This window comes from Lepisosteus oculatus, chromosome 24, assembly GCF_040954835.1.
Source record: "Lepisosteus oculatus isolate fLepOcu1 chromosome 24, fLepOcu1.hap2, whole genome shotgun sequence".
In the NCBI taxonomy this organism is placed as follows: domain Eukaryota; kingdom Metazoa; phylum Chordata; class Actinopteri; order Semionotiformes; family Lepisosteidae; genus Lepisosteus; species Lepisosteus oculatus.
Genome location: NC_090719.1, coordinates 2,757,741 through 2,771,054, shown reverse-complemented (window position 1 = coordinate 2,771,054; position 13,314 = coordinate 2,757,741). Strand labels below are relative to the sequence as shown.

At 55.8% G+C, this 13,314-nt stretch overlaps 1 protein-coding gene across 1 annotated transcript in view; it reads right to left on the bottom strand.

Annotated features, from left to right (window-relative positions):
- ntmt1 (N-terminal Xaa-Pro-Lys N-methyltransferase 1) overlaps positions 1-7,455 on the bottom strand; it is a 32,646-nt gene extending 25,191 nt beyond the window's left edge. The window contains exons 1-2 of the mRNA XM_069183589.1: positions 7,348-7,455; positions 951-1,037 (exon numbers count right to left, since the gene is read on the bottom strand). Of these exons, the coding sequence (XP_069039690.1) occupies positions 951-1,037; positions 7,348-7,440 (180 nt within the window). The 5' untranslated portion in view covers positions 7,441-7,455. The remainder of the gene's footprint in view (positions 1-950; positions 1,038-7,347) is intronic.
- Between the last annotated feature and the right edge of the window lie 5,859 nt (positions 7,456-13,314).

Here is a 13,314-nt window from a genome sequence, read left to right as displayed (position 1 = left end):
ACGCTGGTAGATTAACTGGCTGCTGGGAAAAGTGGTCCTGGCGTGAGTGTCTGTGTCTGTGTCCCGCGAAGGACTGGAGCCCTGTCCGGGTGTGCACTGCCCCCGTCACCCTGATCTGGACAAGGTGGTTAGAAAGTGGCTGGATGGACGCTGGACAATGAGGCCAGCCGGCCCAGTCTTTCAGCTGCTCAACAGAAGTCAAGAGCGAGAGTTGGCCTGGTATCCCAGAACCCTTTGCACCGCATGGGCTGGGGTCGTCCATGTGCGAAAACACCGGGGCAGCGGCGTCAGCCCCCTCCCTTCCGAAAATGACTGATAAGAGAATTTTCCGTAAAAACCGCATCCTTTCTGGTGAGTTTTTCAGGGGCTGGTCTGGTGGAATCGGGAAATTAAGAGCTGCTTCGGTTGGATTTTCTTTTGACAGACAAAGGCCTTTTGAGCGCAGGGGCTGTGTGTGTTGACAGAATTATATAGGACAGCGTGCCGCCCCCCTCCTCCCTCCTCCCCGGCCGGCCGGCCAGCCCGCCCAGCTCCCTGACGCGCGAAGCAGCTGCTCCCGCCCAGGCGCCGCCCTCTCCCCGGCCTCTTTTCTAGGTCAGGAAAGCTCCGGAGCGGCAGGCCTGAGCGGGAGCCTTTTCCTCGGCTGACGAGCGTTCCCCGATCCCACCCCAGCGAGGGGAGAGTGCCGGAAGAGGGTCCACACGCGGACCCCCCACCGTGCCCCTCTCGCCCTGCCCGGCTCGGCTCGTGATGGCACACGATGCACGCCAGTGAACAGCGGCTCGGCTGGTCCGGTCCGGTCCGGCCCGGGGGATGATCCGTGCCGACGAGCAGGTGGGAGTCGAGCTGGAATGAAAGCCGGCAGATCCACCTGCTCTCCTGGAGCAGGGGCTGGACGGCCCCTCCTTGCAGCACAGAGGCCCGACGAATCGAACGGAACGCCCACTCACCCCGCGTCGACTGCAACGGTCCCGGCAGAGACACCCGCCCTGCTGTGCCAGCGTCCGCGTCAGGCCCTGCACGAAGGTTGCGGAAAACTGAAAAGAGAGCAGAGGAACGAGAGTGAACAGCGAGGCGCTGTGCAGCTCAACGCTACCAAGCAGGGGGCAGTCACTTCTGCTTCTGCCCCCTGAAATTTGGGGCAACCAGTCAGTGACCCCCACCCCCCCCCCCGGTGACCTCTCCGGGCATCACGGCTCTCAGTCAGAGCCAAGTGAGGTCCACCCTGCAGGACACGCAGCCCAGCCCTGGAACAGACGAGAGTGATGGGAATCCGTCAGGAGGGCAGCACAAAAAAAACCCCAGCTGCATCTCGACTGTGGTCTTATTGCATTATTTAGAGGAATCATTAAAAAAAAATGTGTCGGTCTATTATATAATAAAATCTGGCACGGTTTTAGAATAGTGTTCCATAATTCCACTGTGGCTCCGGTGTTCTGGGGCCCTGCAGAGTGAGTGAGTGTTTCTGAGCGTGCGTGCACGTGTGCGAGAGATGAATGAATGTGTGTTATGAGTGTGCGTGTGTGTGTTTGTCTATGTGATGGGTGTGCGCGAGGGTGTCAATGTGATGAGAGTGAGTGTTTGTATGAGTGTGTATGAGCGTGTGTGAGGGAGTGAGAGAGTGTACGAGAGTTTGTGTGAATGAGCATGAGTGAGAGTGTGAGGGAGTGAGTGTATGAGAGTGTGAGGGAGTGAGTGAGAGTGTGTGTGAGTGCATGAGTGTGTATGAGTCAGAGTGTGTGTGTGTGAGTGAGCGTGAGTGAGAGTGTACGAGTGTGTATGAGGGTGTGACTGAGAGTGAGTGTGTGTGAGTGTATGAGTCAGAGTGAGTGTGTGTGTGTGAGTGAGCGTGAGTGAGAGTGTACGAGTGTGTATGAGGGTGTGTGACTGAGAGTGAGTGTATGTCAGAGTGAGTGTTTGTGAGTGTATGAGTGTGTGAGTGAGCAAGTGTGTGAGTGAGAGTGAGTGTACAAGTGTGTGTGAGTGTGCGAGTGCCCGAGTGTGTGAGTGAGTGATAGTGAGTGTACGAGTGTGTGTGAGTGTGCGAGTGTGTGAGTGAGTGATAGTGAGTGTACGAGTGTGTGTGAGCGTGCAAGTGTGTGAGTGAGTGATAGTGAGTGCCCGAGTGTGTGAGTGAGCGATAGTGAGTGTACGAGTGTGTGAGTGAGTGATAGTGAGTGCCCGAGTGTGTGAGTGAGCGATAGTGAGTGCCCGAGTGTGTGAGTGAGCGATAGTGAGTGCCCGAGTGTGTGAGTGAGCGATAGTGAGTGTACGAGTGTGTATAAGGGTGTAAGAGTGTGAGAGTGTGTGCAGTGGCGGGGGTGGCGGAGAGGTGGGTTGTGGCCTGTGACGTGCCTGCTGCAGGCCCGGTGTATCAGGTCTTTAGCCCTTAGCGCCTCTTCCCCTCTGCAGAAGCAGCGTGCGTGAGCTGAGCAGGCCTGCCGAGGCCCCCGAACCCCGCCCTGCAGCGCAGACGCTGTGTGGCGAGGAGGATGCTGGCTGGGTTGAAAATGCATGGCCCACTTTCTCATCAATATTCCCAAGGCCAGCCTCCTCCAGGAGCAGCGTACCGCGAGCAGCAGGCTTCCTGGCGCCAAAACAGGCAGAGGACACCTGCGGCTGTGCCCCTCCCCTTTCGGTGTCGCAACTGAGGAAGGAAATCAGACATGCGACAGGAGCCGCACCCAGGAACAAGAGGGAATTGCTGCCAGCCTCCCTGCAGGCTTCTGTGAAGCAACATGTCTGTCTGTCCACCTGAGTGCCTGTCTGTCCGTCTGTGTGAATGTCTGTCCACCTAGAAACAAACTAACAAACAAAGACTCAGGCTCGCAGGCGTGACGCTGTCTTCCCCTTTGAGATCAGCCAGGTTTCCTGACGAGACCGGCTCACTGTGCCAACAGACCTAAACACCGTTCCCCTGTTTGCGTCCGGACAGCACTGGAAGGCTGTAGTCTGGGAGGTCTCGATTGTCGGCTGGTGTCGTAAGGCATCGATTTCAATGCAGATCATCTTTTCAATGCAGATCATCAAAGATAATAGTCATAATTATTGTCATTATCACATGCATTAAGAAACTGGCTCTTAGTTTGGGTCTTACAGCACAATTTGCACTTTCTCCCCCTCTCTCCTTCGAAGAAACTAGCCTCCGTCTCGCATGGCAGCCTCTCTTCCACACAGAGAGGGAGACGGGGGACACCAGCATGCACGTGCACTCTGACCCCCCTCCTCTCCGGCTCCTGTCAGAGCAACGCAGCTCTCCCCAGGCACAGCGCCATGGAAAGGCGGCCAGGGGCTTCGCGCGGCAGCGCCATCTACTGGGCCCTTGGGGGGCACTGCAAGCTGCAGAGCTGCGCGCACCGCCGTGGAAACCGCCAGCAGCACAGACAACAGAGGCTGCAGCGGGCAAGAGAGTCTTCACTCAGCCCGCCGGCAAGTTTCAACATGTGTCCGTGTCCTCTGCTGCGTGCTCCACTTCACCAGTGGGCTGACTTTGTTAGCGCCTGTAAATCTTGGAATCCGGTCTCCTCTCCGTTTGAGACCAGGCTCTTTTTCCCCCCCGACAGAATGGACATTCCTTTGAGTCTGGGAATGTCTGTGGTTGCTTTGCTCTGGAGTGGAATGAGAGCAGCAGTGCAACCTAAAACAATGAAACTAACTCTGTGCTGTACTGCGCATTTTTTTTGCAGGGGTAGCTCCCACTCTGCCAGGGTAAAAGAGCTCAATCCGTGTGCTGGCCCGAGTGTGAGCGGGGATCCACAACCTTTATCACGGAGACCTGCTGCGTCTGCCTTGTTTTCCAGCAGAGCTCTTGAGTGATGTACTGGGACCGATTTACTCGCTGAATTAGTTCAACAGTTCAACAGTTTACTGGGTCTCCTCTACCCACTGGTGGTTTGACAGCTCAGCTGCCTGTATCTTCTACATCCATACATTTCCTAAGTGATTCTGCCGGTTCAGGGTCTCGGGGAAGCTGGAGCCTATCCCAGCGAGTGCCAGGGATAAAGGCAGGGCACACCCTGGATGGGACACCAGTTCATCTCGGGGTACAGAAACACAAAAACACACACACACACTTGCACCCCAAGGCCAATTTTCCTAGGAGCCTATTAACCCACTAGTGTGTCTTTGGACTGTGGGAGGAAACCAGAGCAAACATGGGGAGAACATGCAAACTGCGCAGATACCGCCCCAGGTCTGGAATCAAACCCAGGGGCCCCAGGGCAGCAAGACTTATCCACTGCGCCGCCATACTGCCCACATGTTGTATATTTCATTGAAAGTGATGAAGAAAAGCCTGCAAATCACCACCCTTTCTCTTTGCAACGATGAGGACTCTTTGCCCTCAGCAGAGTGAGCGCTATTCGAACCCGAGGCGCCGATCCAGCCCGGTCTGTAGGATCAGACCTGCCCAGAAAACAAAGCCACATGACTGCTTGAGCCACCATCATTGCCCGGCACATTGGTGGTGGAGGAGGGGAGTCCCTATTACCTGTAAAGCGCTTTGAGTGGAGAGTCCAGAAAAGCACTATATAAGTGTAAGCAATTATTATTATTATTATTATTATTATAATAAAAGAGCTGGTTCTTTAGTATCATGCAGGAGCACATTTTTGTCTTCAAACAGTCAATGCAGGAGAATTTCAACATAAGCCTGCATATGGACACACACAGACACACACACACACTTGTATTTTAGTGCAGTGAAGCTGCAGTGAGCCAGAATGACTGTGATGTACAGCACTGTGCGCCCACACTGTGGTGTGCAGAACTGGCTTGCAGAGCCCAGATCTCATCTCAGACCCGGCTCTGTGCTCAATTGATCCAGCCATAACTAGCCCGGCTCCTGAGAGACAGAGAAAGAGAGGCAGAAGGGGAGAGAGAGTGAGAGAGTGCAGCTATTCAGCTCACTCGTTATGTCCAGCGCTTATTGGAAAACAGTCTGACTGCAGCTCAGCACTGAAATTAGTTATTGATCTCTCCCTGAAGCTCTGGGACTGCAAAAAAAAAAAACTGCTGCTGGTTCTTTCTACTCTTCCATTTATTTCTCCAGCTCGCTCACCCTCATTCTTCCTTGCTTTCTTTTTCTCCCAGAGCTCTTTTTCCATCTTCACCACTCCTCCTCCTCACTCCCCCCCCCCGAGCGTCTCTGACTCTTTTCCCTATTTTTGGTCCTCTGCTCCATCATCACCCCCCTGCCTTCGCCTCTCTCTCCTCACCTCTGCCTCTGTGCTGTCTGTCTCTGTCACCCCTCTCCCCTCCACGCGCCCATCATTCTCCTTAATTCCCTTCCCTCGTTCTCTCTCAGTAACCCCCACTTTTCTCCCTCCCTCCCCCTACTTCTCCTCCGTTCCATCTTTCTCCCAGTTTCTCTCTCTCTCTCTCTGCCACTCTCTCACTCTCGTCCCCCTCCATCTCTCTCTCTCTCTCTCTCTCAACGGCTGCATCAATTTTCCAGCCACCCACAAACAGCTGTTATAACTCAGAGTGCCTGTAAGGCTGGGAGGCAGGGAGATGCTGGGGGATAAATGCACCAGTAATTGGTGCTGTGAGGCAGAGAGGTGCTCCTGGCTATCACAGCCTCAGTGGGCTACACAAAAAACGCACCCAGCCCTGACCCTGATGCAGGACAGCTCTGACTGCACAGATTAGACCGACACAAGCAGGCCGAGAGACACAGGCAGACGCAGACCCAGACCGCTAGAAAAGTACAGTAGGATTTTGGATTTTTTTTGAAGAGGCCGAACAGCTGCGTACAAAATAAATGATGGGGGGGGTTGGGGGTGGGGGGGGGGGGGGTGGACAGGAAGTTCCCTGTGTTACACTCGGCGGTTTAATGATTAAAGCACGATTTGAGTCCGGAGAATTGGGACAGATATGAGTACAGCGCGGTCAACTGGTCGGCCGGGAGATCCCGCGTGGGCTGTCGCTGCAGAAGGGCCATTCCAAGAGGCTGCACAGCCCCCCGCCCGGAGCTCAGGCCTCCTTCCCTTTGTCTGCTGGGGAGGGGGGGGTCGGTGCACCCCAGATGGACTCGGTGGCTTCAGCAGCGTGATCATGGCTGCTGAAGGGTTAGGCAGCTGGAAACACTGTGGTATCAACTGAAGTGCTTGATAAGACTCTCTGCAAAGCAGCTGGACAGCCACTCTCACAGCTCCTTAGCGCAACTGCAGAGAGCTTCGCCTTCGGACGGATGCAGGCAGGACCAGCGGTTTGCAGGACCGATCGGCTGATGGGCCCTGGGTCTGTGTGCGAGACACAGCAGCTCCCCGGACAGCAGGTCGGCCGAGCCGGGCTTGCCATTTGTTTCCTCTCAGCCGAAGAAGGACGCTGGCTGGATCAGCCCCGAGTGGAAAGTGTGGGAGTGTGAAACCCCAGCGCCAGGCAGGTGGTGGAGATCGGCTTCCTTTAACGAATGGGTAGGCGCGGGTCTCGGTTCATTAAGCTACCAGCGACCAAAAGAGCAAGATGGGCCATATTGCCCCCTCTGGTCTGTAACCTCTTTTGTGCTCTTAATGATCTGCCTTAAAGGGAGCCTTTAAACACTGCTGGACTGCCACACCGCGGATCACAGCCTGGGATCACTGAACTAAGAGCCTGGCGCCACAATGGCCTGATTTCTAAAGCAGGGCAGCTCGGCACAGAAACACTTCACTGCCGTACAGCAGGTCGTTGGCGTCGGAAGGCACTGGATTGGACGGAAGACTCCAAAGGCTCAGGGTGGAGGCCCATGGGCTTGCTAAACAGTTACAAAATGTAACTGGCTCGGTGGGAAGGACTGTTTCCTTGCCCCAGTTCTCCTTTCTACATATTTCTATCCAGGCTACCTTTCTATTCATCTCTTCAACGCGCATTCCAGTTTGAAACTGCTTCTGAAATGAATCCTGCATCTTACTTGCCGGATTTTGCAGAATTTCAGTCAGATCGTTTTGTGTATGCTGGTGATCTGCAGTGACCGGCTGTGCACCGCGTTAATAGCTCAGGATGCATCACCTATTGAAAACAGGAGACTGCTGACTAGGTCGATATGATTTCCCACCACCAGGTGTCACTATCCAAAAAGCAACCGGACCATAGAAACTTGTAGCACTAGTGTCTTGCAGGGTATGAGTCAGTTCCAGCCCCAAGTTTTAGCAACCTTCCCAACTACCACTGCAATTCCAACAACTAACTCTGCTTCTGTAGCAGATACTGTAATGAGCACATTCGTTCTCTCCAACGGAGATGACAAATTTCTTCTAAAGCTTACGCTTAAACGCGTCAAAATGGGAAACACATTTCAAGCGCTGTCAAATCAAGCACACGTGCGCACAGCTCACAGGAAGACGAGGGCAGTGGAAACGCACACACCTGCCTCCAAAGGGGCGTGCGAGGGTGCTGTGTGCACGCTGAGCTCGCGCCGTTCTGCACAGACTGTTCCGGGTCAGGCCGCCAGCCTTGCATTCCTGCCTGTGAGTCACCAAGGCCCTCGCTGAGAAATAATAACACCCTCTCAGACTCTGCTGCGAAAGAACAGCCTGTTGTCATCGCAGTTCTACCGGGGAGAAGAGAGAGATTGGAAGGCGGGGGTACAGACCCCTGTGCAGATAGCTGGAGGGCCACACTCACAGCTGCCATGTCCCAGCAAGGCCAGGGAGGGAAACACAATGTCAACCTGTCTGGAATTTAGAAACAAAGAAGGATCTGCGAGTTCTGCAGCACTGGCTTTGCCTCTGGGCCATGTGCAGCTTCGGTTAAGAAGCCCTCACCTGTAAGACCGACCTGTCTCACCTGCCACGTTCGAGCCAGCAAGCGCCCAGCACCACCTGAGCCAGCGCTGCTCCCACAGAGACCACCGCTGCCCATCTGTGAAGATGGCCAACAGAGCTGGTGCAGATGCAGCTCGGTGACGGATGACCCTGGCGGCACACTAAGCCGAGAGGTCATGGGGGGCCAAAGTGGTCCCAGCAGTTGAGCCTCTAGCTCAGGGTCCAGGCTGGGCCAGGGAGTGAAAGACGCCAGGCCCAGAGACAGCCAATTGTTCACCAGCTCTCCTGTCAGGCTCTGGGGGCCTGGCTGTGCGGCAGACAGCACATGGCTCTGATGGCGGGGTGGGGTAGGATGGGGCAGGTTGGGCTGTGGGGGGGGGCAGGGCAGGGCAGGGCAGAGTGGTGTAGTGCATGCACTGCTCTCTAGTCTCCCCACAGGGTGAGGCGGGCCGATCAATTCGACCAAACAAGAATTGTTTTGCGATAATGAAATGACCGCAAGTGCAAACTGGGCAGGAATGCAATTGCCAGTTGCAAACCAACCTGGTTATTAAACCCACCCCCTTTAATAACCCCCCCGAGCTCGGCCTCAGCACAGGGTCACTGCGGACGCTGGGCACAAAGCACCCTCAACAGGATGCCACCTCCTTACAGTCCAAGTGCACCCGCAGATCTTCAAGAAAAAGGTGGAGGTGAATTCAAACTTTTCTTTCCGGGCCCAAAGCACACCAACCTCACCAAGCCCAAGCCCTCCAGGCACAGGATTAGGAGCCTGTGCTGCAGATGCAGGAGGGGCCAAAAAGACTTTCCTGCCACCTCCTGCGATAGAAAGCCCAGCGCATTGTTGAACATAGACTCCTACCCGCTCACTTGATATATTTATTCATTATCCTCCTGTTCTGGGAAGAAGGGACAAGACACTGAGATGCACAGCTCAGCACGCGCCAGAAGTAAACGGCACCTTCCACCTCCGGGAGGCCAGCAGGTCCCAAGCAAACCGGCAGCCGTGAGCAAACCGCAGGGCCGGACGCTCACAGCATTCCTGAGGAGGCAGCCCTGATCCCAGCCGGAAGCCCAGCCTCGGCTCCTGGGGCAGAGCGCCGCCCTCCTGGCCGGCTCTGAAGCCCGGGGAGAAGGACCCGACCCGGCGCGACAAAGACCACGAGCGGACATTTGCCCGATCCTCCTGCACAGCGTTTGTGCAGGATTGTGCAGGACTCCTGCACAATCCTACAATTTTGTCTGAAACGCCCCGCGACATACGAATGGAGAATTAATTAGTACGCGTGTCGCAAAATCTTTCTTCTCAGGTTCTTAGGCTGCAGGTCAACCTCCTGTGCGCGTCCAACTGCGCGAGCCATGACTGCATCTCCCACGGCCCAAAGCCCCGTCTGTCCCCGTCCGGGGAGTTGAGCGTCTAGCTGACAGACGTCTCGGGATTACAGTGTGGTGGGCCGGAAGGCCGGATTTTTATTTACTTTTCTTTTTTTGGGCGTCTGCCGCCGAGAGACGAGCCACGGAGATGGACCACGAACGGAGCCGCGGACGGAGGGGAGCGGGCTGCTTACACGGGGCCAGTGGCGGCGGTGGCGGCGCGTTTCCCAGATTTCCCTGCCGGTCTCCGTCTGTGCAGCAGGACTCGGGAGAGCCGGGGAACAAAGGACGCATTCTAGCCCCTAACAGGAAGTCCCGCCTGTCTCTCCCACCCCCCCACCTCCATGCTGACTGGAGCCCTGTTTGTGGTTTTTCCTCACAGTGTTTCGGGGTGTTGGGGAGGGGGGGTTTGAGTTTCTGCTGCTGGGAGGAGGAGGAGGGGAGGGGGGGGGAGATGAGGGAAGTTGAGGGAAGAAAACTGGAATTTAAATACCATTCCTCCCCCCCTCTTTTTTCTGTGCCTGTCAGAGTGGCGCTGGTGCTGGGGAGAGCCTGCGATCAGCTTGCGCATCTCCGCAGCCCGGCACAGACCAGAGCTGCCATTAAACGCTGTGCGCGAGGGAGCCCTGGGCCAGCGTGATGCGTCCCTCTCCCCCCTGCTCCTGCTCTCTCCCGCACGGCAATACTGGACTTTAAAAACTGCGCTGTAGCACTGTGGAGACGATACCCCCCCCAAACCCCCCCCTCTGTGAATTTCCAGCCACATCTCTCGCCCCGGGGCAGCAGGGTGTCTCAGTGGTCAGCACTGTTGACTCGCTGAGCTGTGGCCCCGAGCTCAATTCTGGAACATGGGGTGCTGTCTGCATGGAGTCTGCATGTTCTCCCCACGTTCACATGAGTTTCTTGCCGCAGCCCAAAGACCTAGTGGTAGGTTAGTTGGCCTCTGGGAAAACTAGCCCTGGTGTGAGTGTGTTTTGGAGTCTGTGTGTGCTGTGCAATGGACTGGCATCCTGTCCAGGGTGTATACTGCCTTGTGCCCGCTGGGAAAAGCTCCGGGTCTCCCGAGACATCTTCCCTCCATTCGGAATATGATTTCACCACACTTTTATGACCCTTCTACATCTCTGAAGAAGATTTACAGGAAGGTTTCCTGCCGGTGGCCTTTTAAGGACAGATCCAATCTAGGAAGTGCTTTTTATAAACGTTACGAGGTTTCCTACAGGCTGTTTTATACAGTTCAATACTTGTAAATTCTTGACCCACTCATATTAACCCCCCCCACCTTCAACTCTATGTAAAATTAGCAGAGTGGGTTCTCAGAAAGAAGTGCAGCTCGCAGAGAGCTGGCAGAGCCTGAAGTCAGAAGCCCCACTCATAGGATGGAACTGAAATAATTCAGGCCGCCTGACTGCTGTGCACTGCGGAGGAAGTGGGGGAAAATACCAAGCACGAAGCGGAGCACACACAAACACACGCTGGTATCCAGTAGCTCTGCCCGTGGGGCCACACCCCGTGGGGCACGTTTTTCAGTTCTTGCTTGATCGATCCTCTTTCGTCTCCCCACCAAACCAACCAACAGCAGACCAGCGGAAAGCAGCCCCCAGTGAAACTTTAGACAAGGGAGACGGCGACCTGTGTGCAACTTGGGTGACGACCAGGAGGAAGTGGAGGGGAGGGGGTGGGATCCACTGTGCGCTGAGCTGATGATCGCGACAGTACAAGTCATCCATCCACCCGTCTTCTATCTGCTTCATCCAATCCAGGGTCGCGGGGGAGTCTATCCCAGCAAGCAACTGGCGAAAGGCAGGATACTGTCACGGACGTCCAAAGGGACTAACCGTGGGGAGCAGGAGAGTGGAAAAAGACCCATATGCGTAGCGGCGAGACGGGAAAAAGGCCCGGGCTCATAGTGCAAAGAGTTCAGGAATGCCGTATAGAAACCTATGCCCTGGTGCTAGGCGGGTCTCAGGACATCCGAACGTCAATGCTGAGCGAGGACAGAGTGCAAGACCCGGAAATATATAGCCCAAGGGAAAGAGAGGGACCGGAAGGACAGCAGACTAGAAACTAGGGACAGGACAGAGAAGGAGCGCCCTCTGGCTGCAGAGGGCGTGACAGATACACCCTGGACGGGACACCAGTCCATCACAGGGCACACTTTTACGGAAGCCAGTCAACCCACAAGCATTTCTTTGGGCTGTGGGGGGGAGACCCGTAACTCCTGCCCCTATGCCGACCCACAGAGTGAGTCATTAAGCAAAAGATCACACCGGTGTTTATGAAACAACTACCCCATTTCACTGCAAATACACAAAGACGAGCACCTCGACCGGTCAGCCTTAACTCAGTCCCCAACACCCCTTTTCCTCCACGACGGACGTGTCTGCCAGAGTGGCCGTTCGTGCTGTAGAGGAACCAGCAGGACAGGTGGGCTCGGGCACCGCTTGGGGACTGGCAAACCCAACCACAGCAGGGGCAGGACCTCTGCGGCCGCCCGGACAGTTATTTCGGGTGACCGGTTATCTGCCTCATCTCCTGTTGTTGAATCAGTGGCCTCGATCGGAGGGAAGCAACCTGTGAAAGTGCGCCGGGAAGCGGCTCCCCCCCCCCCCCCGGGGAACCATCGGCCAGCCCGCCTGCTGCAGCGGCGCCTGGCAACCGGGAGGAAGTGCATCATCGGTGATGTCAGCAGGACCAGGAAGCGCGACGAGAGACAGGAAACTGCCCTGCACATGGAAGTGGCCGGGCTCCCTCTGGCCAGCACTGGGCAGGAAGACAGGATGGAGAGTGTACTTGCCCTTGAAGTTACTGGGCGGGTCAGCACTGGACTATTGGGTGACTGCAATCCACCACTTTGCACTTACTACACCACCCAGTGGTGGCGCTGTGCTCCCAGCTATATCCCGCCAAACAAGTCTGGCTGCAATAGCCGCATGCAGCCACCGGGTGGCACTGTGAGCGTTACACAGCTAAAACCCCCGCCACACGGAGAATCACCAATGCACATTGAGCACTAGGAAAAGAAAAAGTGGGGGGGGTCTCCAGAGGCTGACTTCACCAGAAAGGGGTTCAGGAGGGGCGGGGGGCGAGTCGTGTATCCGAGAGGACCAAGCTTCAGACCCCAGTCACTGACCGCTCATCCCTGATCACCGGTGAGATCAGCATTAAGCCGCTGATATCGAGCACTCCGTGCTGCCGGAGAGCCAGATGTTACGTGAAGTAGGGTAGCGAAGACAGAGAGAGAGAGATAAGTGGGGTGGCAAGGGTGGGAGAAGCCATGTGAATCAATAATGACTGCAAGGCCGTGCATGGGTACACACCGTGCCCCGTGTCACTGCTACTGAAAACCTCTCATGGAGAAGACCCTCTGGAACATGACAAAGGCATCAAATGAGAGGAGGCTGTTCTGCCCATCTAGTTCACTTGGCTGCAGGTAGATCATTTATCCAAGGATCTCTTCCGCTTCCTGAAAGAAGCCAGGGTACCGTCGTAGGCAACACAGCTGGGTAGCCCGTTCCACACCCCAACAACCCTTTGCATAAAGAAGTTGAACACCGAGTTCCACGCCCTCCCCTGCCGTTTCCCTGGTGCCCTGTGTTTCGGGTTTCGCAGTTGAGCCCGAGGTCCGCCGGGCTGACTCTGTCAGGGGCCTCTGAGGATTCTGAAGATCTGGACCAGGTCCCCCCCGCGATCGTCTTCGCTGTCCAAGAAGAAGGTGCCGACCGGTTTTTCTGCTCACTAAGCCCAGGAACGTGGCCAGTCGCTCTCCTCGGGAAGAGCCATGAACTCTAAAACGGCAAAGTGTCTTATGTGTCACACCGAGGGCAAGACCGTTCGCGGCGGTCTAATTGTACAAGTCGAGGTTGATTCCGTGCTGAAAGGAGAAGAGAAGAAACACAACGTTTCGGCTGTGGAGCCTTCCCCGGGTGGCACGCGGGGGAGACGTGGCCTTTCTTTCCTTCTCTCTCCGGCATCGGATGGAACCTCGACTCGTTCCTTGGCGGCCTGCGCGTGCTGACGCAGATCCCCCGCCTGAACTGTCCTCGAGCCGAAACAATAACTACTCATAGCGGGGTCGCCCCTTGTTAATTGCCACTTGATTTAAACTCGACGCTTTTAACTACGGATCCCTCGCAGACGCCGGTGTCTCCGCCTGTCCCCACGGTCCGCTCGTTTCTTCCTCGCTCACGGGGTT